The 26,232-nt window shown below is 45.9% G+C and overlaps 2 protein-coding genes across 7 annotated transcripts; one reads left to right on the top strand and one right to left on the bottom strand.

Annotated features, from left to right (window-relative positions):
- The first annotated feature begins 735 nt into the window (after nucleotides 1-735).
- On the top strand, nucleotides 736-1,842 carry snrnp35 (small nuclear ribonucleoprotein 35 (U11/U12)). Its single transcript, XM_029690256.1, has 2 exons — nucleotides 736-830; nucleotides 923-1,842. Exon 2 carries the CDS (start codon nucleotides 952-954, stop codon nucleotides 1,840-1,842), a length of 891 nt encoding a protein of 296 aa, XP_029546116.1. The 5' UTR covers nucleotides 736-830; nucleotides 923-951.
- Nucleotides 1,843-2,123: 281 nt separating this feature from the next.
- LOC115149300 (RILP-like protein 1) lies at nucleotides 2,124-26,222 on the bottom strand. Of its 6 annotated transcripts, XM_029692038.1 has the most exons (11): nucleotides 25,631-26,222; nucleotides 16,190-16,337; nucleotides 14,879-14,997; nucleotides 14,376-14,474; nucleotides 14,124-14,270; nucleotides 12,683-12,844; nucleotides 5,712-5,762; nucleotides 5,469-5,623; nucleotides 5,183-5,290; nucleotides 4,735-4,822; nucleotides 3,890-3,970 (listed from the first exon to the last, which is right to left on the bottom strand). In XM_029692038.1, exons 1-11 carry the CDS (start codon nucleotides 25,916-25,918, stop codon nucleotides 3,965-3,967), a joined length of 1,371 nt encoding a protein of 456 aa, XP_029547898.1. In that variant the 5' UTR covers nucleotides 25,919-26,222; the 3' UTR covers nucleotides 3,890-3,964. The 6 variants fall into 6 exon arrangements, with proteins under 6 accessions (XP_029547897.1, XP_029547899.1, XP_029547901.1 ...); XM_029692037.1 differs by lacking the exon at nucleotides 4,735-4,822 and having other exon boundaries at nucleotides 2,124-3,970; XM_029692040.1 differs by lacking the exon at nucleotides 5,712-5,762.
- Between the last annotated feature and the right edge of the window lie 10 nt (nucleotides 26,223-26,232).

The following is a 26,232-nucleotide window of genomic DNA, read 5'->3' as shown; positions in this document are numbered from 1 at the left end:
CTGAATGGTCTAGTGGAAAGAAAGGAAAAAGAGATCATACTGAAAGCAGTGGAGAGTCTAGTGTAGAAAGCAAAAAGGTCAAGGTAGGACAAAAGAGTAATAATGTGTCCGAGTGAATGGTTTGATGAGATCACATGGACTCATTTACAACCTATCAGTCTAACTAATGCCATATAGAAAGAGAGAGCCTAGTTGGAAATGGAAATTGAATTGATTGGGGGAATGGTAGGTAATATTTTGTCGGACCCAGGCTCAGCAAGGGAATATTCTGCAAATGGAAAAGCTTAATGGGAAGATTAAAAGCAATGTACCAGGAGCTTATGCTGGGTTGAGGTGAGTCATCACTGGGGTCCCAATATCTATGTCCACAGATGATATTAAAGAAAATGTTAAGGGAGGCAGAGTGACTAAGGCCAAAAGGTTGATCAGTAGGAAAGCGTGTCAAATAAGTAAAAGCTTATCAGTGATGCTGAGGTTTGAGAAAGTTTTGCAGGGAAAATTACAGATAGGATTCCTTAGTTTCAATGTCAGAGAATGTTGAAGTTGTGGTAGAAGTTAGTAGAGATTTATTTAGTTTTTACTTGTATTTTTCATGGTAGTACAGAATTGGGCAGATCATGACTGATCGTACATTTCAGCACAGTAGGTGGCAGCATGTACTTTAAACTTTGTTTTCGGACCGCCATGATATCGAAGAAGAAGAAAGCTGGCTTTACTGAGACACATCTCTTAACGGAACGTACTGAGTTAAAACATTTTCTACACGGACTGTTTTGAGTGATGCACAATTCTTTAGATTCCGACTGGTGTCCGACTTGCAACGACGTCTTGTAAGTAATGACCCACTCAAAACTTATCAGTAGCTATGTCGCAAACAAATGTACATTGTATGTACAGTTTTTAAAACAATTTGTTTTTTCAGCCATTGTTTAGTGTCAGAGAAAGAGAGTTATGAACGACTGGAGTCCAGTGGCAAAAGTCTACGACCCTCTCAAGGCGGGCAGCATCGATGGCACAGACGTGGAGCCCCATGACCGGGCCGTCTGGAGGGCCATGGTCGCCCGCTACAAACCCAACAAAGCCGTGGTGGGGGACCCGCTCCTCACTCTTTTCGTGGCCCGCTTGAACCCTCAAACAACGGAGGAGAAGCTGAATGAAGTGTTCTCCAATTACGGGGATATCCGCCGGCTGCGCCTGGTGAGGGACATAGTGACTGGGTTCTCTAAGGGCTATGCCTTCGTTGAATACAAAGAGGAGAGGTCCGTGGTCAGGGCGAGGCGAGACGCCAACAAACTAGTGGTAGACCAAAGTGAGTTGTTTGTGGACTTCGAGCAGGAGAGAACCCTGAAGGGATGGTTACCTCGTCGGCTGGGCGGAGGGCAGGGGGGCAAGAAGGAGTCTGGTCAGCTGCGGTTTGGTGGGAAGGACAGACCCTTCCGCAAACCCATCAACCTTCCTGTCACCATGAACCAGGAATGGGGTGGTGGTGGCGGAGAGAGGGAGGAGCGCTACAGAGATGGGTCCCTGAGCCGTGAGAGAGAGACTGATTGGGGGAGTAGGGGGAGAAGAGATGACCGAGACAGAGGGAGAGAGAGGGGTGTAGAAAGGGAGTACCACCGCGAGAGGAGGGATAGGAGTTATGAGCGGGAGTCGACGAGAGAGAGGGAGTCGACGAGAGAGCGGGAGTCGACGAGAGAGCGGGAGTCGACGAGAGAGCGGGAGTCGACGAGAGAGCGGGAGTCGACGAGAGAGCGGGAGTCGACGAGAGAGCGGGATGACAGGAGAGAGAGGGATGACAGAAGACACAGGGATGATAAGTACAGACACAGAGACAGGAGATGAAACTCAGTGGTCCCTCTGACTACTCTGACATCTGAAAGGATGCATGGGTGGAGAGCGAGGTGGAGCAAGTAATACAAAAACGTTTTGACTACATTGGTCTCTTTTTTTTCTTCTCTCCTGGTTGGTGTGGACAGGTGATGTCATCCCACCCATTTCTTCACTGTAACCTTCTGCTGGCCTGGCTCAGCAGGGTGCTGTTATCTACCTGTTGTTCTTTATGCACTGAATAAAGTTTCTTTTACAGTCTGTTTTTGAAGAAAGTTGACATAATACATGAAACATTCTGGGGATCACCATATTTATTGAGTATGCATATCTGAATAAAAAGGCAACAAGCTGTATGAAAACTGAGACATTTATCATATTTAAAATCCTTCCAATAGAAATCTAACTGGTGTGAAGCGGGTTCATAAAGTTTGTTGCAAAAGAGGGATGTCTTGCATATATTGACATCTTCCCTTGTTTGGATAGATAGTGTATTATTTATTTCCCCTTTGTGTACATTTTGGTGTAGATGTTGCCACCAGACAAGATATAACTTTTCTTGACTATCAATCCCTTTTGTCACAATAAGCATTGCCCTAGATTTGCACCTTGATTAAGTGTCTTGCGTCATAAAATAAATTATTGAAAAGTTGTCCAGTCATAGTAATAGTATCAATGATCTCTTAGCATAGTGAGGCTGAGGCGTTATGTCTGACTGCTGAAGTCAGGACTCCTCATTGTCAAGAACCTCCCTCATCCACACTAACCATTTTACTTCTCACAAACCATCTTGCAGCCACAGCACAGAGTTTGACAAACTGTAATCCATGTTTAAACCAAATATTCCACAACGACATTCAAATTTGCATTCTCAATGGAGTGTTTTTAGTTTGTGTTGTCACATTTGGTTCCAACATGGCGCCCATTCAAATTGTACATGTATATGTCAAACACAGTTTGCCAAACTTGCATATTTTTGGCTCTCTTGCTTCATATGTACACCACTTGGCTAGTCCTGAAGGCACCATAAAAAGCCTGAAAACAAAAAAGCAGCAGCAAACAGCATCTAGTTAAATAATTCCAAAACAAAAATACTGTCCATAAGACATTGTAAAACTACAACCTTCTGTGCTTCATTCACCACTGGCAAAATATAAACCCATAACATTTTCTTTAAATTGGGCAATCCCATCTCAACACCCAGTAACATATTCATTTATGTGCAAGGTCAATCTGTAAAAAAAACTAAAAAACACCACATCTGTTCACACACTTTTTAGCCAGTGCTGGTGAAGTGGGCCTAGCCATAGTGCCCTCTAGCTGCCTCTGAGAACATGACTGGTCTAGCTCAGGGCCAAGGGAGTATAAAGATGGTTCAGAGCCTACTACATCTGGGTCAGAACTGCCACCATTATTTGAATCATTTGAAAAAACATGCCCACTTGTCTTCAAGGTTTTTTTACTGGATTTAACCCTCCTCTTCCTTCTTCTGTGTCCCATGACTCTCTATCTAGAGTGTCTCGTGCTCGCTCTCCTGTCACCTCGTTCCACAAACCTTCTAAGCCTGACTCTGTGTCTCTCTCACACGCCTAGTGTATCCCTGCCTGTTCTAACACAAAGGGAACCGCTCTGAGCATCCATCAATCCTGGTGGGTTTCACTTTGGGATAAAGAAAGGCTCCTTTTCACCCTCAACTCTCTGTGATTCCTGTCACTTCGAAGAGAAAATGTCATTATGCTGCAGCAGGCACACTAAGCACAGTCCCAAGGCAAGGAGTTTACTGCCAAAGCCAGGGTGGTTAGGTTTCACTACTCTAGATGCTGGGTGAATGACTATGTTACTTAGAGCTGATGGTATTTCAGTGTCAGTATGTATCTCAGTAGGTGGATGGCTGTGCTGAGCTGTAGGTGTGTGTACTGTGCAATAAGCTAACCTTTACGATGCCTTTAAGTGCATTGCAACGTTACAGGGAAAGAGTTCTGAGTGACATCATCAAACGCTGTCCAATCACTACATGTGCTGCAAAGCCTCCTGGGCCTGTTCTGTGTACACCTCATCATTCCCCGCCCACGAGCTGAAGCTGTCATCAAACTGTGCATTCCGCTGGGAGCTCCGCCTCTTGTCACGAGAGAAGAAGCTAAACCTGGGAGAGGAGAGGAAGCAAGGATGAACAGAGGAGGAAGAGAGGAGGGAAGAGTAGAAAAGGCCAGAGAAAAAGAGAGACAAAAAAGTGGACTTCACTACTCAGCGTCATTGTTCCTTTATGTTCTCCAGACATATTATTTAGAGTCCTGGTTATAACTGTTAAAATACATAGAACTGAGATGCATTTCTACCAGTGGAGTCTGCTGAGGGGAGGACGGCTCATAATAATGGCTGGAAAGGAACTAATGGAATGGCATCAAACACATGGAAACCATGTGTTTGATGTATTTGCTGCCATTCCAGCTATTCTGCGTTCAGCCATTACCACGAGCCCGTCCTCCCCAATGGTGCCACCAACCTCCTGTGATTTCTACCTAGTAAGTTATGAGTGGAGACTGAAAGTGCATCAGGGTTAGAGCACAAAGCAACAGGAGCAGAGCAAAAGCAAAGGTTTTATACAAATCTGTTAGTGAATCGGAAACGGGAGTGAATAAACATCCTATTCTGATTGGCTGATTCTAATGATCTACCATCTTCACACTGGACAGTGATTTAGATATCCCCACAATCAGCCAATCAGAATACAAACATCTACATGGGGTGGGAGGGTCCATGCAGGTCCGATAAACAGGGCCCAGAGTTTTTACTGGTCAGATCACAAGGTAAGAAAAAACTCCTGGCCACACGAATAAAAGCACTGGGTGGGGGTTGTTAGCTAAGAAAGTGAGTGACACAGAGGCCAACCAATGACAGGGGTCGTACAAGGGATATGAGACATCTGATTGGCTGTAAAGTGGGGTCATCTGGAATCAACCCAGCCACCACCATCGGAATTATGGCTGTGAAGATCCTGTCACACACACACACACACACACACACACACACACACACACACACACACACACACACACACACACACAGGTATAAACACGCGTATACCCGCACAAGCACATACACACATTCACATACACACATTCACAAAGAGGCAAGCAGAGAGAGAGAGACAGAGGCAGAGGGACCACATCAACCACAGCCCATTTCATTTATATTGTTCTGCTGTGAGATGTAGCCATGTTACTGGTGTTTTTGCCAGATGGTGGTTACTTTAAACCACACATGCTGATTTAGTTGACCAGGAGATAAATGCACGTACGCATCATAAATGCTATATATTAAAGGTATCCAGTGTATCTGTGTGTTTGGTACGTACAGGCGTTTGATTCCTGACTCAGGCTGTGCGTTGTGTCGGGGCCGTGCCCTCAGTTGTTCGGGGGATGGGGAAGGAGTGGGAGGGCCGGTCTCGTCCTCCCCCTCTTCACTGGAGAGAGGAAGAACAGTCATCGCTCCACTACCATCATCATCATCAGCATTGTTAACTTCAATATTGTTAACTTTTAACTTCTTAAATTAAACCTGACAAACTGCGATAATCTCATCTGATTGTTTATGTTTTTCTAAACATGTTCTGTTTGTATGGTAAAAATAAAGATGGCTGCCTTTTGTAGTAGGCGACCTCCTCCTGCAGCATGAACACTTTGGACTTGAGCTCATTCCTCTCATGCAGAACGTCTCTCAGCTCCTGCAGTGTGAATCGGGGCCTGTTGGGATCCTTCTGGTCCAGGCCGTCCACCTCCTCATCACATAGTGCCTCCTAGTGGGGGACAGCCACATTACACCATGGGATGATGAAAGGAAGAGAGGAGGGCAGGAAAGGAAGGAATAGAAGAAAGGAGGGATACCTTGGTAAAATGTTGGAACAGAGCAGGTGTGTCCTGATCACACATCGCCTCCTGGTGGCACAGGAAGAGAACTGTAGGTCAGACCCTGGGCCCTGTTACAATACTAAGGCAATGCACCCTTCTCTCCTTCCTGCCTTCCTTCCTTACCTCAGATACTGAGCTTCAGACTAACTCAATGCATGCAACCAACAGAGGTCAGTCATGCAGCAAACAGTCTTTTAGCAAGTCACTGTGTAGCAAATGAAGCGTGAAAAAATGAGGCATGAACAACAAGTCATGCTATTATCATGACTGGCTAAACTAACGTTCTAATGTTCTAAGTTCGGTTGGTGCCAACTACATACTTTGCCATTGCAGATGAAAGGGAAGGGACTGGACTAGTCCATGTTCTGTTATAGGGGTGTCAGAGCAGTCTATGTTTAGATGTGACAGCTGCAGTGGTACAGTCTGACCCAGTTATCTCACACACACACACACAGTTGGTAGAGGGACACTTAATTCCCACATGCTCTGTGCCATCTAAATCAACCTTTAGGGTGTTCACACTGGGGTAGAACTGCAGGCAGGAGCACACACACACTCCCACATACACACTGGGGTAGAACTGCAGGCAGGAGCACACACACACTCCCACATACACACTGGGGTAGAACTGCAGGCAGGAGCACACACACACTCCCACATACATACTGTGCATGTACAGTAGCTGGCAAAAGTTTGGACACACTTACTCATTCAAAGGTTTTTCTTTATTCTTACTATTTTCTATATTGTAGAATAATAGTGAAGACATCAAAACTATGAAATAACACATATGGAATAATGTAGTAACCAAAAAAGTATTAAACAAACAAAATATATTTGAGATTCTTTAAAGTAGCCACCCTTTGCCTTGATGACAGCTTTGCTCAACCAGCTTCATGAGGTAGTCACCTAGAATGCATTTCAATTATCAGGTGTGCCTTGTTAAAAGTTAATTTGTAGAATTGGTATACAGAAGATAGCCCTATTTGGTAAAATACCAAGTCCATATTATGGAAAGAACAACTCAAATCAGCAAAGAGAACCGACAGCCCTTGTCACGACTTCCGCCGAAGTCGGTCCCTCTCCTTGTTCGGGCGGCGTTCGGCGGTCGACGTCACCGGCCTTCTAGCCACCGCCGATCCACTTTTCATTTTCCATTTGTTTTGTCTTAGTCTTACACACCTGGTTTCACTCACCCAATTACCTGTTGTCACGATTGTTAGAATAATAATCGGACCAAGGCACAGCGTGAGTAGCGTTCCACATCTTTAATTAGAAGTGAAACTAAGCAACATACAAAAACAATAAAGAATAAACGAAACGTGATGACAATGCAACTACACATAAACACACAATACCCCATAACCCACAGGTGGAAAAAATGCTACTTAAGTATAATCCCCAATTAGAGACAACGATAACCAGCTGCCTCTAATTGGGAATCATACAAATCACCAACATAGAAAATAAACCTAGAACCCCACATAGAACAACCCCCAGTCACGCCCTGACCTACTCTACCATAGAAAATAAGAACTCTCTATGGTCAGGACGTGACAGTACCCCCCCCCAAAGGTGCAAACTCCGACCGCAAAACCTGAAACAAAAAGGGAGGGTTAGGGCGTGTGTCGGTGGTGGCTCTGGTGCAGGACGAAGAACCCGCTCATCCGGCAGCATCGGGGGCGGCTCTGGTGCGGGACGAAGAACCCGCTCATCCGGCAGCATCGGGGGCGGCTCTGGTGCGGGACGAAGAACCCGCTCATCCTGCGGGTCCAGCCATGGACCCAGGCTGAACACTGTGCCTGGACTGGGCACCAACGCAGAAGAAGACTCTGGCCTTGGAGCTGGACTGGACGCCGTGCATCGGTGCAGGGGAAGACTGGGCATCGGTGCAGGGGAAGGCTCCAGCCATGGAGCGGGACTGGACGCTGTGTTTGGACTGGGCAGCGGCGCAGAGGAGAGCTCCTGCCATGGAGCTGGACTGGATGCTGTGCCTGGACTCGGCACAGGCGCAGAGGAGAGCTCCTGCCATGGAGCTGGACTGGACGCTGTGCCTGGACTGGGCACCAGCGCAGGAGAAGGCTCCGGCCATGGAGCTGGAGGTTCCAGACCGTTGACCGTCTCAGGAGGATCCGGACCGTGGGCCGACTCTGGAGGTTCCGGACCGTGGGCCGACTCTGGAGGTTCCGGACTGTGGACCGTCTCAGGAGGTTCCAGACCGTGGGACGTCTCAGGAGGTTCCAGACTGTGGACGTCTCAGGAGGTTCCGGACCGTGGGACGTCTCAGGAGGTTCCGGACTGTGGACGTCTCAGGAGGTTCCGGACTGTGGACCAGTTCAAGAGGTTCCGGACTGTGGACCATCGTTGGAGGTTCCGGACTGAGGACTGTCATTGGAGGTTCCGGACTGTGAAACGTCGTTGGAGGTTCCGGACTGTGAAACGTCGCCGGAAGCTCTGGACTGGAAACTGTCGCCGGAAGCTCTGGACTAGGTACTGTCGCCGGAAGCTCTGGACTGGGTACTGTCGCCGGAAGCTCTGGACTGCCGACCGTCGCTGGAGGCTCTGGACTGGGAACTGTCGCCGGAAGCTCTGGACTGGGAACTGTCCCCGGAAGCTCTGGACTGCCGACCGTCGCTGGAGGCTCTGGACTGCAGACCGTCGCTGGAGACTCCGGACCTTGGATCATCTCTGGAGGCTCCGGGCCATGGCTCATCACTGGAGGCTTCGAGCGTAGAGCTGGCACAATGCGTCCTGGACCGATCACCACCTTCGCACGGCAAGTGTGGGGAGCTGTCACAAGACGCACTGGGCTGTGAATGCGCACTGGGGACACAGTGTGTAGAGCCGGCGCAAGATATCCTGGACCGAGGAGGCGCACTGGAGACCAGGCGCTCTGAGCCGGCACCACCTGTCCTGAACAGATGCCCATTTTCGCACGGCAAGTGCGGGGAGCTAGCACTGGAGACACCGTGCGTATCACAGCAAAACAAGGTGCCTGACCGGTCACACGCTTCCCACGGTGAGTACGGGAGTTGGCTCTGGTTCAAACCCTGGCTCCGCCAACCACCCCGTGTGAATTGGGGGGGCTGCCTCTCGGGCTTCCCTCGTGGTCGCGATCCCCGGTGTCGTCGTTGTTGTTCCCTTGCTGCTTCCGTCTGCTCCCATGGAAGGCGATCCTTTCCGGCCCGGATCTCCTCCCACGTCCAGGATCCCTTACCATTCAAGATCTCCTCCCAAGTCCAGGAATCCTTCACCTGGTGAACACGCTGCTTGGTCCTTTGTTGATGGGATATTCTGTCACGTTCGTTAGAATAATAATCAGACCAAGGCGCAGCGTGAGTAGCGTTCCACATCTTTAATTAGAAGTGAAACTAAGCAACATACAAAAACAATAAAGAATAAACGAAACGTGACGACAATGCAACTACACATAAACACACAATACCCCATAACCCACAGGTGGTAAAAATGCTACTTAAGTATGATCCCCAATTAGAGACAACAATAACCAGCTGCCTCTAATTGGGAATCATACAAATCACCAACATAGAAAATAAACCTAGAAGCCCACATAGAAAATATAAACTAGAACAACCCCCAGTCACGCCCTGACCTACTCTACCATAGAAAATAAGCGCTCTCTATGGTCAGGACGTGACACCTGTTTATTATTTAACCCTCTGTTCCCCATGTTTGGTTGTGAGTGACTGTTTGTTGTATTTTCGGTATGTCATGGTGTGCGTGTATTTGTTACTTTGTATATTTGACATTTTGAGTAAAAGTACGTTGATTACTCATATCTGCTGTCCTGCGCCTGACTCTCTACACCAGCTACACCTAGGACCCTTTACAGCTCCTTCATTACTTTAAAGACATGAAGGTTAATCAATCTGGAATATTTCAAGAACTTTGAAAGTTTCTTAAAGTGCAGTCGCAAAAACCATCAAGCGCTATGATGAAATATGAGGACCGCCACAGGAAAGGAAGTTAGAGTTACCTCTGCTGCAGAGGATAAGTTCATTAATTAGAGTTAACTGCACCTCAGATTGCAGCCCAAATAAATACACTGCTCAAAAAAATAAAGGGAACACTAAAATAACACATCCTAGATCTGAATGAATGAAATAATCTTATTAAATACTTTTTTCTTTACATAGTTGAATGTGCTGACAACAAAATCACACAAAAATAATCAATGGAAATCCAATTTATCAACCCATGGAGGTCTGGATTTGGAGTCACACTCAAAATGAAAGTGGAAAACCACACTACAGGCTGATCCAACTTTGATGTAATGTCCTTAAAACAAGTCAAAATGAGGCTCAGTAGTGTGTGTGGCCTCCACGTGCCTGTGTGACCTCCCTACAACGCCTGGGCATGCTCCTGATGAGGTGGCGGATGGTCTCCTGAGGGATCTCCTCCCAGACCTGGACTAAAGCATCCGCCAACTCCTTGACAGTCTGTGGTGCAACGTGGCGTTGGTGGATGGAGCGAGACATGATGTCACAGATGTGCTCAATTGGATTCAGGTCTGGGGAACGGGCGGGCCAGTCCATAGCATCAATGCCTTCCTCTTGCAGGAATTGCTGACACACTCCAGCCACATGAGGTCTAGCATTGTCTTGCATTAGGAGGAATCCAGGGCCAACCGCACCAGCATATGGTCTCACAAGGGGTCTGAGGATCTCATCTCGGTACCTAATGGCAGTCAGTCTACCTCTGGCGAGCACATGGAGGGCTGTGCGGCCCCCCAAAGAAATGCCACCCCACACCATGACTGACCCACCGCCAAACCGGTCATGCTGGAGGATGTTGCAGGCAGCAGAACGTTCTCCACGGCATCTCCAGACTCTGTCATGTCTGTCACATGTGCTCAGTGTGAACCTGCTTTCATCTGTGAAGAGCACAGGGCGCCAGTGGCGAATTTGCCAATCTTGGTGTTCTCTGGCAAATGCCAAACGTCCTGCACGGTGTTGGGCTGTAAGCACAACCCCCACCTGTGGACGTCGGGCCCTCATACCACCCTCATGGAGTCTGTTTCTGACCGTTTGAGCAGACGCATGCACATTTGTGGCCTGCTGGAGGTCATTTTGCAGGGCTCTGGCAGTGCTCCTCCTGCTCCTCCTTGCACAAAGGCGGAGGTAGCGGTCCTGCTGCTGGGTTGTTGCCCTCCTACGGCCTCCTCCACATCTCCTGATGTACTGGCCTGTCTCCTGGTAGCGCCTCCATGCTCTGGACACTACGCTGACAGACACAGCAAACCTTCTTGCCACAGCTCGCATTGATGTGCCATCCTGGATGAGCTGCACTACCTGAGCCACTTGTGTGGGTTGTAGACTCCGTCTCATGCTACCACTAGAGTGAAAGCACCGCCAGCATTCAAAAGTGACCAAAACATCAGCCAGGAAGCATAGGAACTGAGAAATGGTCTGTGGTCACCACCTGCAGAACCACTCCTTTATTGGGGGTGTCTTGCTAATTGCCTATAATTTCCACCTGTTGTCTATTCCATTTGCACAACAGCATGTGAAATTTATTGTCAATCAGTGTTGCTTCCTAAGTGGACAGTTTGATTTCACAGAAGTGTGATTGACTTGGAGTTACATTGTGTTGTTTAAGTGTTCCCTTTATTTTTTTGAGCAGTGTACTTCACAGAGTTCAAGTAACAGACACATCTCATCCTCAACTATTCAGAGGAGACTGTGTGAATCAGGTCTTCATGGTCGAATTGCTACAAAGAACCCACTACTAAAGGAAACCAATAATAAGAAGAGACCTGCTTGGGCCAAGAAACACGAGCAATGGACATTAGACTGGTGGAAATCTGTCCTTTAGGCTGATGAGTCCAAATGTTATATTTTTGGTTCCAACTGCTGTGTCTTTGTGAGATGTAGAGTAGGTGAACGGATGATCTTCGCATGTGTGGTTTTCACCATGAAGCATGGATGAGGAGGTATGATGGTGTGGGGGTGCTTTTCTGGTGACACACTTTATTTAGGATTCAAGGTACACTTAACCAGCATGGCTACCAGAGCATTCTGTAGCGATACGCCATCCCATCTGGTTTGCTCTTAGTGGGACTATCATTTGTTTTTCAACAGGACGATGACCCAAAACACACTTCCAGCCTGTGTAAGTGCTATTTGACCAAGAAGGCGAGTGATGGAGTGTTGCATCAGATTACCTGGCTTTTACAATCACCTGACCTCAACCCAATTGAGGTGGTTTGGGATGAGTTGGACAGCAGAGTAAATGAAAAGCTGCTAACAAGTGCTCAGCATATGTGTGAATTCCTTCAAGACTTTTGGAAAAGCATTCCAGTTGACTACCTCATGAAGCTGGTTGAGAGAATGCCAAGAGTTTGCAAAGCTGTCATCAAGGCAAAGGGTGGCTACTTTTGAAGAATCTCAAATATAAAATATATTTAGACTTGTTTAACACATTTTTGGTTACTACATGATTCCATATGTGTTATTTCATAGTTCTGATGTCTTCGCTATTATTCTACAATGTAGAAAATAGTAAAAATAAAGGAAAACCTGTGAATGAGTAGATGTGTCCAAACTTTTGACTGGTACTGTATATATATACTGTATATATCCCTCCCCGACACACACACTGACTGTAACGTATGCATATGCACACTCCAACACATACTGTATCCATACACAATCCCTCACTCTTACTCTCAAACACACACTTATGTGGTAAAGTTTAGTTAGGGAAAAGGGTTCACTGACTCACATGCTGAACTACCAAGGTTTGCTGGAGTAAAAACACAGTCCTTGAAATGCAATCAAACTTCACAATCCCACACACATACCAGTCACCCAGGCAGCACTCTGTTCTCTATAGAACACTGTTTAGGGGGACAGTGGCGGTGCAAATGTTAGAGGTCACGACAAACACACCATTCTGGGGGCGGCTAGCTAGCACTACGATGTTACCCATAGCAACACTGCCTCTTCCTCTACATCCTCATCAGCATCCAGGGACGGGAGGCGCGGGGCGGGATCGTAATGCCCCAACCGCAGCTCTGGGGGGTGGTGTCTGCCTGGTTCGGGCCAGCCCACACCCTGAACCCCCGCCTCTGAGGAGGGGCTACCAGGCTGGGGGGGGGGAGTTATTGTACCTTTTTTATCCAGGTTAGTCTCAGAGATCAAATCTCTCTAGAAAATTCTTACAGACATTGTAAAAGGAAAGTGAAAACATAAATCGTGCTGCAGAGTATTGTGGGTGATGAGTGTACAACTGAGTGTACAACACATTAGGAACACCTTCCTAATATTGAGTTGCACCCCCCTTTTGTCCTCAGAACATCCTCAATTTGTCAGAGCATGGACTCTACAAGGTGTCGAAAGTGTTCCACAGGGATGCTGGCCCATGTTGACTCCAATGCTTCCCACAGTTGTGTCAAGTTGGCTCAATGTCCTTTGGGTGGTGGACCATTCTTGATACACATGGAAAACTGTTGAGCGTGAAAAATCAAGCAGCGTTGCAGTTCTTGACACAAACCGGTGTGCCTGGCACCTACTACCATACCCCGTTGAAAGGCACTTCAATCTTTTGTCTTGCCCATTCACCCTCTGAATGGCACACAAACTCAATCCATGTCTCAATTGTCTCAAGGCTTAAAAATCCTTCTTTAACCTGTCTCCTCCCCTTCATCTACACTGATTGAATGTGATTTAACAAATGACATCCGTAAGGGATAATAGCTTTCACCTGGATTCACCTGGTCAGTCTATGTCATGGAAAGGGCAGGTGTTCATAATGTTTTGTACACTAGTGTATGTGTTACACTTGCTGTATGAAGCCTGTGAAAAATCTGTGTTTAATTTGGCTACCAGTGAACCCATTTGGTGACTATACAGGTCATTGTCAGGTCACTTTTAGCTGCCCTGAATTGTCTGGCTGCCATTCTGTCTCTTTTTATATCCCTCTGGTTGGCTGGTTGGTTGGTTGGTTGGCTGGCTGGTTGGCTGGCTGGTTGGCTGACTGTGGAGGGGTAGAGAGGAAGGCTATTTCTGTCCTGGCCCCCTCCCTCCACCTCCAACCCCTCATATGATAGCTAGGTCATGTTTTCCGATGAGGCAGAGACTCCATGCTCCCTGACTCACTAGCTACAGCCAGGCTCTACAGGCTGTGAGTCAGACTGCTATAAATGAACTCAGGCTGCAAAGATACTCTCATAGATGTGGAAAGAAAAGAGAATACCAGCACACTGCGAGTGACTCTGCCAGAGGCTGCCAGGGTTATAATGTAGCACCTGGGTCTGCTGGGAGCATGTCTACCTGTAATAACTGTATAGTTAGATGTGCAGGTGAGTGTTTACTGTGTAGCTGTGCCTGGCTGGGTTTGTGCGACCTGAGCAGGTGTTGTTATTACCTGTGCAGGGGATGGGAGCTGGGGAGGAGGCACCTCTGGACCCTGAGGGGGCATGTCTCCTTGCAGTCGCTCCCTTAAACGTGTAACTTCCTGCCGGAGTGCTCCCATTTCCTGTACCCGTGCCTGAGCTCCCGCCTCCAGTTCCACCTTAACATACAAATATAATACATTTTTTAAATAATTCTGAACTCTTTTGTTTTGCAAATACAGTTGGTAAAACAATATGTATTACACATCCTAAGGGCTTGGAACCTTCTGCTCGATGAGGGCTTTCCCCTGAGCTTCCACCACAGAGATCTTATGACGCAGGTCATGGTTGATCTTCATCAGACGAGACTGCTGCTGCTGGAGCTAGAGAGAGGTGAAGGCATGGAGGGGAAGGGAGATGCAGGGATATGGATGGATGGGGTGGAGATAGGATAGAGGGGGGAGAAATGAGAAGAAGTGTGAGAGAGTTAGGGGACAGGCAGAACAGAGAGCGGGTCACAGAGAGAGAACAGGAGGATGTAATAAAGTGGGAAACAGAGAAAGAGAGAGAGAAGAGAGTTAATTGATCCATCAAATCAATACACTTGAATAAATAAACAGATTCCCCACATCCTACAAGGAGTTCCTGACCCCTGACTTAAGGTCAGCTTTGTGTTCTCCCTCCTAATGGCTAAGGTTAGAATTGGGGAAGGGTTAGCTGATCTTAGGTCTATGTATAGGGAGGGACAACTTCTACCCCAAGCAAGCACCCATCCTGCCGTCCTTACTGCCTCAACGTCCTCATTCTTGAGCGTGAGCTCGCGGTCTTTGGCTCGGATCTCGTCTCTCTGCTTGTCCACTACCTCCTTCAGCTTCTTCATCACCTGACGTTCCCGCTCCGACATACCTGGCAACGCAACAAATCAACATCAGGGTATCAATAATGGTACACCACCCAAAGGACATCTGTGGGATGTTTTGGAGTCAGCATGGGCCAGCATCCCGTGGAATGCTTTCAACACCTTGTAGAGTCCATGCCCTGACAAATTGAGGCTGTTCTGTTTGTATAGCATGTATGTGTAACCCACATTCTTTCAATATTGTTATTGTGTGTGCACTGTAAACCCCAATGTGCCCCATTACTAAAAACTTTTGATGAAACCTGTTGCATTTAATATACTGTATCTTTTAATATGTGATTTTTTAGTCATTACTCAAACTGATAGAGTCACTGTGACCCTGTAGGGGGTCCAGATTTAAGTTGTATCAGCTTAAAATGTTTGAGTAACGTCACCGCTAAGCCACGTCTCCCAATATAATTTCCCAGTGTGTCTTGCCTTTTCGATTGAATTGTAGTTACCACCCATGACTGTATTTGTTAGTGACAGAGCCATGGTTGTTCAATTCGTTCATTTTCAGTCCAAGTGAGTTCCTAGGTGAACGTTATCATTATAATTAAACTCTTGATAACAATACATTCATATCTCATAAAGTCTTACTTTGAGGCCAAGCTTAGCCCTACTACAGTGGTCTGAAACTCATGGTTTACAGGCCACATCAGGCCTACAAAATTTCAGTAACTTTATTGAAATTCCCAGATTTAAAAAAATAATAAAAATCCCACAAAGAATTTCCAGGAATAATCCAACCGGGATTTCTGAAAAACTTGGAAAATTTACCAGAATTAAGCATGATGTGTAATTCCTATTGGAGTCCAGCTGGAGTTAGGATATCCAACAGTTTCAATGTTTATTCACCCGAAACCTGCATTCATAATGACTGCCAAGTTTAGGAGCAGTGTGAGCAAACAACCTAAGCCATATAAACTGGAACAACATTTTCAGTAACGGGTGCAAAAAAATGTAACTAAATGATTGGATTAGTTTAGTATACGATTAATCAATCAATCACTCAATGTACATGCAAAAACACAGATTTTAAAAACAATTTTAATGAAGTTAATTTGTTATCATAACTTAAATGGAGTTAATGTGACTTCTCATTAAGTTTTGAGTCAGTACCACATAAACATTTAAATAAATAATGCATGTGTGGGTTTAGAGTCCAGGGTGTAGAGTGAGGGGTTTAGGGTTGAGTACCTTCATGCCTCTGTAGGTCCTCTTCACTCATGGGATCTTTGATGGACATGTTAGTGAGAAGAGTATTGTTCTCTTCCTGAAGCTGAGCGATCTGAGACAACAGGTCCTGGGCCTCACCTCGCCATACGTCCTCTACCAGCTCCAACTCCTACACACACACACACACACACACACACACACACACACACACACACACACACACAAAGAGTTAACATATACACGCACACACACACACAAAGAGTTAACACACACACACACACACACAAAGAGTTAACATATACACACACACACACACACACACACACACATATACACACACACAAAGAGTTAACACACACACACACACACACACACACACACACACACACACACACACACACACACACACACACACACACACACACACACACAGAGAGAGATACCTCGTCGGCCCTGAAAGAACTTCACTTGACTCTATGTAAACTGGATACCATACGTCCTGAGGCTGCCTTTACATACGTCCTGAGGCTGCCTTTACATACGTCCTGAGGCTGCCTTTACATACGTCCTGAGGCTGCCTTTACATACGTCCTGAGGCTGCCTTTACATACGTCCTGAGGCTGCCTTTACATACGTCCTGAGGCTGCCTTTACATACGTCCTGAGGCTGCCTTTACATACGTCCTGAGGCTGCCTTTACATACGTCCTGAGGCTGCCTTTACATACGTCCTGAGGCTGTCTTTACATACGTCCTGAGGCTGCCTTTACATACGTCCTGAGGCTGCCTTTACATACGTCCTGAGGCTGCCTTTACATACGTCCTGAGGCTGCCTTTACATACGTCCTGAGGCTGACTTTACATACGTCCTGAGGCTGTCTTTACATACGTCCTGAGGCTGCCTTTACATACGTCCTGAGGATGTCTTTACATACGTCCTGAGGCTGACTTTACATACGTCCTGAGGCTGCCTTTACATACGTCCTGAGGCTGCCTTTACATACGTCCTGAGGCTGTCTTTACATACGTCCTGAGGCTGCCTTTACATACGTCCTGAGGCTGCCTTTACATACGTCCTGAGGCTGCCTTTACATACGTCCTGAGGCTGTCTTTACATACGTCCTGAGGCTGCCTTTACATACGTCCTGAGGCTGCCTTTACATACGTCCTGAGGCTGCATTTATTGTAACCGGGGATTTTAACAAAGCTAACCTGAGATCAAGACTTCCTAAATTCTATCAGCATATTGAATGCGCGACACAGGCTGCTAGCATTCTGGATCATTGCTACTCTAACTTCCGCGATGCATACAAAGCCCTCCCCCGCCCTGCTTTCTGACCATGAATCCATTTTGTTGCTCCCAGCCTATAGACAGAAACTAAAACAGGAAACGCCCGTGCTCAGGTCTGTCCATCGCTGGTCTGACCAATTGGATTCCACCCTTCAGGATTGCTTCATTCACATGGACTGAGATATGTTCCAGATATCCTCAGACAACAACATTGATGTATATGCTGACTCAGTGAGCGAGTTTATTAGCAAGTGCATCGGAGATGTCGTACCCACTGTGACTATTAAAACATTTCCTAACCAGAAACCGTGGATTGATGGCAGCATTCGCACAAAAATGAAAGCGCGAACCACCGCTTTTAATCAGGGCAAAGCGACTGGAAACACGACCGAATACAAACAGTGTAGCTATTCCCTCCGCAAGGCAATCAAACAAGCTAAGCTTCAGTATAGAGACAAAGTAGAGTCGCAATTCAACGGCTCAAACACGAGACGTATGTGGCAGGGTCTACAGTCAATCACGGATTACAAAAAGAAAACCAGCCCCGTCGCGGACATCGACGTCTTGCTCCCAGACAAATTTAACAACTTCTTTGCTCGCTTTGAGGTCAATACAGTGCCACTGACATGGCCCGCTACCAAAGCCTGTGGGTTCTCCTTCTCCGTGGCCAGCATGAGTAAAACATTTAAACGTGTTAACCCTCGCAAGGCTGCCGGCCCAGACGGCATCCCTAGCCGCGTCCTCAGAGCAAGTACAGACCAGCTGGCTGGTGTGTTTACGGACATATTCAATCAATTCCTATCCCAGTCTGTTGTCCCCACATGCTTCAAGAGGGCCACCATTGTTCCTGTTCCCAAGAAAGTTAAGGTAACTGAACTAAATGACTATCGCCCCGTTGCACTCACTTCTGTCATCATGAAGTGCTTTGAGAGACTAGTCAAGGAGCATATCGTCTCCACCATACCTGATACCCTAGACCCACTCCAATTTGCTTACCGCCCCAATAGGTCCACTGACGATGCAATCGCCATCACACTGCCCTATCCCATCTGGACAAGAGGAATACCTATGTAAGAATGCTGTTCATTGACTACAGCTCAGCATTTAATACCATAGTACCCAACAAACTCGTCATTAAGCTCGAGACCCTGGGTCTCGACCCCGCCCTGTGCAACTGGGTCTTGGAATTTCTGACGGGACACCCCCAGAAGGTGAGGGTAGGAAACAACATCTCCACCCCATTGATCCTCAACACTGGGGCCCCACAAGGGTGCGTTCTCAGCCCTCTCCTGTACTCCCTGTTCACCCATGACTGCGTGGCCATGCACGCTTCCAACTTAATCATCAAGTTTGCAGACGACACTACAGTGGTAGGCTTGGTTACCAACAACGACCAGACGGCCTACAGGGAGGAGGTGAGGGCCCTCGGAGTGTGGTGTCAGGAAAATAACCTCTCGCTCAACATCAACAAAACAAAGGAGATGATCTTGGACTTCAGGAAACAACAGAGGGAGCACCCCCCCATCCACATCGACGGGACAGTAGTGGAGATTGTGGAAAGTTTTAAGTTCCTCGGCGTACACATCATGGACAAACGGAAATGGTCCACCCACACAGACAGCGTGGTGAAGAAGGCGCAACCGCGCCTCTTCAACCTCAGGAGGCTGAAGAAATTTGGTTTGTCACCTAAAACACTCACAAACTTTTACAGATGCACAATCGAGAGCATCCTGTCAGGCTGTATCACCGCCAGGCTCTCCAGAGGGTAGAGTGGTCTGCACAACGCATCACCGGGGGCAAACTACCTGCCCTCCAGGACACCTATAGCACCCGATGTCACAGGAAGGCCAAAAAGATCATCAAGGACATCAACCACCCGAGCCACTGCCTGTTCACCCCGCTATCATCCAGAAGGCAGGTGCATCAATGCTGGGACCGAGAGACAAACTGAAAAAAAGCTTCTATCTCAAGGCCATCAGACTGTTAAACAGCAATCACTAACATAGAGAGGCTGCTGCCAACATACAAACTCAAATCTCTGGCCACTTTAATAAATGGGCTTAATAAAGGTATCACTAGTCACCTTAAATAACGCCACTTTAATAATGTTTACATATCCTACATTACTCATCTCATATGTACAGTATATACAGTTCTATACCATCTACTGCATCTTGCCTATGCCTTTCATTAGTCACCTTAAATAATGCCACTTTAATAATGTTTACATATCCTACATCACTCATCTCATATGCATATACTGCTCTATGCCATCTACTGCATCTTGCCTATGCCGCACAGCCATCGCTCATCCATGTATTTATAAGTACATATTCTTATTCATCCCTTACATTTGTGTGTATAAGGTAGTTGTGAATTTGTTAGATTACTTGTTAGATATTACTGCATTGTCGGAACTAGAAGCACAAGCGTTTCGCTACACTCGCATTAACATCTGCTAACCATGTGTATGTGACAAATAACATTTGATTTGATACCAAGTTAACAAACACACACTCCATACATCCTCTACCAGCTCCAACTCCTACACACACACACACACACACACACACACACACACACACACACACACACACACACACACACACACACACACACACACACACACACACACACACACACACACACACACACACACACACACGCAGACGTCTGCTCACAGCCTCACACAAACACATGCTTAAAAGGTGGAGCTTCCACCATCTTGCTTGACCTGGGTGGAGTTTCCACTATATTGTTTTAACAAATGATATCCTCTCTGGTCAATGGTCTTAAAGGACACAAGGAAAAGAAGCCATTTGGGCTAATATTAGGACTTGGCCACAGACATACCACCGAGCCATGGTTTGTTAGAGTATTAAAGTACAACATGTGCATTGGTAGGCTATACAAAAGGCATCAGTTTTGTTTTAACCCTGAATTTTTAAAATAGCTTTTTGCTTTCTGTCAATGAATGTCTTCACCCCGTGAGCTTTTAAAGATAGTGGGACTTACAGACCATAGAAATAGAATGAATAGAACGGGCTCGGAACCTCTAACCATGGAAATATGACTGCTAAACTAATGAGTACACTCACAATGGCTGCCTGGTATTGTCATGTAATATTTTCCATGTTAACGTAGAATGTTAATTCAAATTATGTGAACTGATGTGGCTCATGCAATGGAATATATTTTTTGTAATTCAGTTGAATCAACAAGTCACAGCACGTATTGATGAGTACACTTCATGCTTTTACTTCCTGCGTTTTTCTTCCTGCTTTGCTTCTATGGGTACAATCGCAATGGCCACCAGTCCACCCATTACGCCATTACTGACTTGAACGGAATGCCTGTTCTATTCGTTCTATTTCTATGTTATAGACTATATTCTGCCTTTACTGCTTTACTTGTTGTTTGCATATAGCCTACTTTCTGAGGCCTACTTAACTTTCTACTGAACATTTCCAAAACATTTATCAGAATTTTAAGTTTAAACACAATAGTCCTACGCATTTCCAGGGTCCATAATCATATAGATGGCTCTCTGTGCCTAAGTGACATTGATGTTGTTGACACACTTTATTTGAGGAACGAGACACATTTCAGTCAAAAAATGACAGGAAAGTTTAACTCCAACTATGTCAGTGTCATGAGACCAGCAGTGACAATGTTATTTTACTGCACATACCCTCAGTGCCGTGGCACTGAGGTCCGGCCCTCCGTAATGTTTTAAAAATATACTGCTCAAAAAAATAAAGGGAACACTTAAACAACACAATGTAACTCCAAGTCAATCACACTTCTGTGAAATCAAACTGTCCACTTAGGAAGCAACACTGATTGACAATACATTTCACATGCTGTTGTGCAAATGGAATAGACAACAGGTGGAAATTATAGGCAATTAGCAAGTGGTAACCACAGACCACTTCTCAGTTCCTATGCTTCTTGGCTGATGTTTTGGTCACTTTTGAATGCTGGCGGTGCTTTCACTCTAGTGGTAGCATGAGACGGAGTCTACAACCCACACAAGTGGCTCAGGTAGTGCAGCTCATCCAGGATGGCACATCAATGCGAGCTGTGGCAAGAAGGTTTGCTGTGTCTGTCAGCGTAGTGTCCAGAGCATGGAGGCGCTACCAGGAGACAGGCCAGTACATCAGGAGACGTGGAGGAGGCCGTAGGAGGGCAACAACCCAGCAGCAGGACCGCTACCTCCGCCTTTGTGCAAGGAGGAGCAGGAGAAGCACTGCCAGAGCCCTGCAAAATGACCTCCAGCAGGCCACAAATGTGCATGTGTCTGCTCAAACAGTCAGAAACAGACTCCATGAGGGTGGTATGAGGGCCCGACGTCCACAGGTGGGGGTTGTGCTTACAGCCTAACACCGTGCAGGACGTTTGGCATTTGCCAGAGAACACCAAGATTGGCAAATTCGCCACTGGCGCCCTGTGCTCTTCACAGATGAAAGCAGGTTCACACTGAGCACATGTGACAGACGTGACAGAGTCTGGAGACGCCGTGGAGAACGTTCTGCTGCCTGCAACATCCTCCAGCATGACCGGTTTGGCGGTGGGTCAGTCATGGTGTGGGGTGGCATTTCTTTGGGGGGGCCGCACAGCCCTCCATGTGCTCGCCAGAGGTAGACTGACTGCCATTAGGTACCGAGATGAGATCCTCAGACCCCTTGTGAGACCATATGCTGGTGCGGTTGGCCCTGGGTTCCTCCTAATGCAAGACAATGCTAGACCTCATGTGGCTGGAGTGTGTCAGCAGTTCCTGCAAGAGGAAGGCATTGATGCTATGGACTGGCCCGCCCGTTCCCCAGACCTGAATCCAATTGAGCACATCTGGGACATCATGTCTCGCTCCATCCACCAACGCCACGTTGCACCACAGACTGTCCAGGAGTTGGCGGATGCTTTAGTCCAGGTCTGGGAGGAGATCCCTCAGGAGACCATCCGCCACCTCATCAGGAGCATGCCCAGGCGTTGTAGGGAGGTCATACAGGCACGTGGAGGTCACACACACTACTGAGCCTCATTTTGACTTGTTTTAAGGACATTACATCAAAGTTGGATCAGCCTGTAGTGTGGTTTTCCACTTTAATTTTGAGTGTGACTCCAAATCCAGACCGCCATGGGTTGAGTAATTGGATTTCCATTGATTATTTTAGTGTGATTTTGTTGTCAGCACATTCAACTTTGTAAAGAAAAAAGTATTTAATAAAATTATTTATTTCATTCAGATCTAGGATGTGTTATTTAAGTGTTCCCTTTATTTTTTTGAGCAGTGTATATAAATATATATGTATATTTTTGTAACTCAGTCGGGGTCTCAAATTACTGATGAGAGTTAGAATACACTAGGTGCAATTTAAAAACGTGGATTTGCATCAGCAGTATTTCTCTTGTTTTGTCACTCGCTAACCACGTTTCCATCCACAGTTTTTATGCAAGTAAAGTCATTCCACATAAAAAACTACAGCTGTTATGGAAAGAAGTAGTTTCGATACAATTTTATAAATGCCAACACATCATTTGTTCGTTCGACATGGTGGGATCTTTTGTGTGGGTAAAATGAATTATGCAAGAAATGGTAATGCCTTTATCCGCAAAATATTAACCATCATATCGAAGTAATCTTGGAGTAGTGTAGTTTATTAGGCTACAGATTAAATAAATGATGATGAACTTCACAGGGTGGTGAAAGTGCAAGGTGATGAGCTTGATGCTCCTTTCCATTAAATATCGAGGGTCTTATTCTAGTGACATGATGATCGATGCTTGGCTGCCGTTTGACAAATACAAATATTCTCACTCTCATCCATAATAATCTTATTATGTAGACTAGCCTATCCACACTGTATCTGCGAGCTGTTGGCTAGAGAACACGTGCCAACAACAGATAAGGCACATTTGCTATTTAACGCAACAGCTTTTGTGACAAAATGCGAAGTTGAAAATGCGAAGGAAATGTTTATTTGGTACATGAAAACTTCAGCGAAAAAGACATCACGCACTGACTTTATCAACAACAAGTACGTTATGTGGAATAGTCCTAGTACCCCATGAAAGATTTTATTAGCACATTTTAGTCATTTAGCGGGCACTCTTATCCAGAGCGATTTACAGGTGCAACCTTTCAGTTACTGGCCCAACGCTCTTAACCGCTAGGCTACCTGCCTACAGAATACACTGAGTGTACAAAACCTTAGGAACACCCTCCTAATATTGAGTTTCACCCCCCAAACTGTACGTTTTACCCGCGATTGTATTTAGGAATCTGTGAAAGGCAAATTGACAGCCGGGACCAAATATAGCTTCCCTCTGGCTCAGTTGATAGAGCATGGTGTTTGCAATGCCAGCATGGTGTGCACAATGCCTGGGTTGTGGGTTCGATTCCCACGGGGGGCAGTTCAAAAAAATGTTTTAAAAAAATGCATGAAATGTATGTATTCACTACTGTAAGTCGCTCTGGATAAAAGTGTCTGCTAAATGACTAAAATGTAAATATAGAAATATAATCCATAGATGGTGGCAATTCCCATTCTATGGATTATATGTGTATGGCCACAAAGCAACAAACTGTTCTATATTTGGTGCACATGTTCCCCGAATGGTATCCTTCATGCCTGTAGGCATACCGGTTACTGCCAAAATAAAGGGAACACTTGAGTAAAGAAGGGGTAAAAAGTATGTTATGGTGTGAGGTGCATTTTCCTGGCATGGCTTAGGACCACTCATTAAATATTTTCTGTTGGTGTTACCTTTATTTTTTCAGTTACCTGTATGCGCTTGTGATAAAACTTAATCCACAGCTATTTTTTTTATATAGAAGCTATTGATCCTCTGCGGCTAAATTAAGCTCTCTGGTTTATTTTGAACATTTGAGACCCAGCTCCTGTGGTTCCAGTAATGTATTTTTTATACATATATAATATTAATTCTGCCTCTGGGCCCCCTACGGGCTTGGGCCCAGGGGCCCCTGTAAGGCCCTGCATTAAACCGGCCCTGGGCAGAGGAACATAACTAGGGATAGAGATATAGGCCTTCATGTAAATGTAACATGTTATAGACCTATGCTTTTTTTGTGCACAGTAACACACTAGTCAGCAAACTGGATGCAGTCTATCACAGTGCCATCCGTTTTGTCACCAAAGCCCCATATACTACCCATCACTGCGACCTGTATGCTCTCGTCGGCTGGTCCTCGCTACATATTCGTCGCCAAACCCACTGGCTCCAGGTCATCTATAAGTCTTTGCTAGGTAAAGCCCCGCCTTATCTCAGCTCACTGGTCACCATAGCAACACCCACCCGTAGCATGCACTCCCCAAAGCCAACACCTGCACATCTATCGCTCCAGTGACAATTGCTAAATTGTAATTACTTTGCCACTATGGCCTATTTATTGCCTTACCTCCTTACTTCATTTGCACACACTGTATTCAGATTTTCTATTGTGTAATTGACTGTATGTTTGTTTATTCCATGTGTAACTTTGTGTTGTTGTTTTTGTCGCACTGCTTTGCTTTATCTTGGCCAGGTCGCAGTTGTAAATGAGAACTTGTTCTCAACTGGACTACCTGGTTAAATAAAGGTAAAATAAATAAAATATAAAAAAGTGAAGAGTTGTGCTGTGACTCCATATATTCAGTAACATATTTTTGTTCCCAATAGACTACCGTGGCTATTGCCCCAACTCAATAATGCTATAATGTTTCTATATCCAACATATCCTAATTGATTTCTGTGATATAATAGCCCACACATAGCAATACAAGAAGTGAAATGTAACAATGTAGCCTATCCACAGTCAATCAAGTTGTCATTAACGTCAGATTCATATTTTAGAGGGGGTATATCAGTGGTTAGATGTTCAATTATATTAATATATAGTATGGGCCAACTATTCAAAATGCCTAGTACACTTTTCAAAGGTATTGTTATAACAATGTAATTGCATTATTCTCTTTCTGTTCTTTCTATTTCTTTTCTTTCTTTCTTTTCTATTTTTTGTTACCTGTATTGTCATATCTTCACCATAAATGATTAGGCTATTATGCCTATTATAAGGCCTACTGTTTTAAATTAGGCTACGTTTGGTAACAACTAACCCTATTATTCATCTCAGGCCTATTATTTATCTCGTCCTGTATAAGATAATTGTGACCTTCTTGTGTTTCTTCTCTTTCTCCAACCGGTCCATCCTCTCCAGCCGTAGTTTATCCAGCTCCAGCCTCAGCTCATCTGTCTCCGGGCTGATGCTGTTCCTACTGACCATCACCTCCACGATTTCCAGCACCCGCACTACTTTGGGCATGAGCCTGGACAGAGCCTCGCAGCCGTACTGATCAATGATCCTCTCAAACTCTTGGCCCACTACCGCGGCTATGTCATACACGTCCATAACCGTTAAATCGGTCACATTCTTTTCCAACGCTGACCCGAACTCCTCCATGGCTGGCTGGGTGGGTGAGTTTGTATTCTGACTGTACCCCGCTCTGGCTGCTTTCCGCAGACCCACCCTGCCTACCCGGTCTATTATATTTTCATTCGCCACAATAAACTTCCTCCCTTAGGAAAAACTATTGACTTTTCGTCGTTCGGCTCGTTCTATGTGTATCTGATCCACTTCAATAAATGCGTATCGATTGCGTTTTTCTACTCCTGTCGGACGTCTTGTAAGGGATTTTTGATATATTTGATGAAATCAGCCGGCGCTGTCCCATTGTGGTCTTGCCTGTGCTGTCGTTCTTTTCCGATTCTGTGGTC

Source organism: Salmo trutta, chromosome 15, assembly GCF_901001165.1.
Source record: "Salmo trutta chromosome 15, fSalTru1.1, whole genome shotgun sequence".
NCBI classification, from domain to species: Eukaryota; Metazoa; Chordata; class Actinopteri; order Salmoniformes; family Salmonidae; genus Salmo; species Salmo trutta.
The sequence above is the reverse complement of the archived record's forward strand: the minus strand, read 5'-3'. Positions and strand labels throughout refer to the sequence as shown.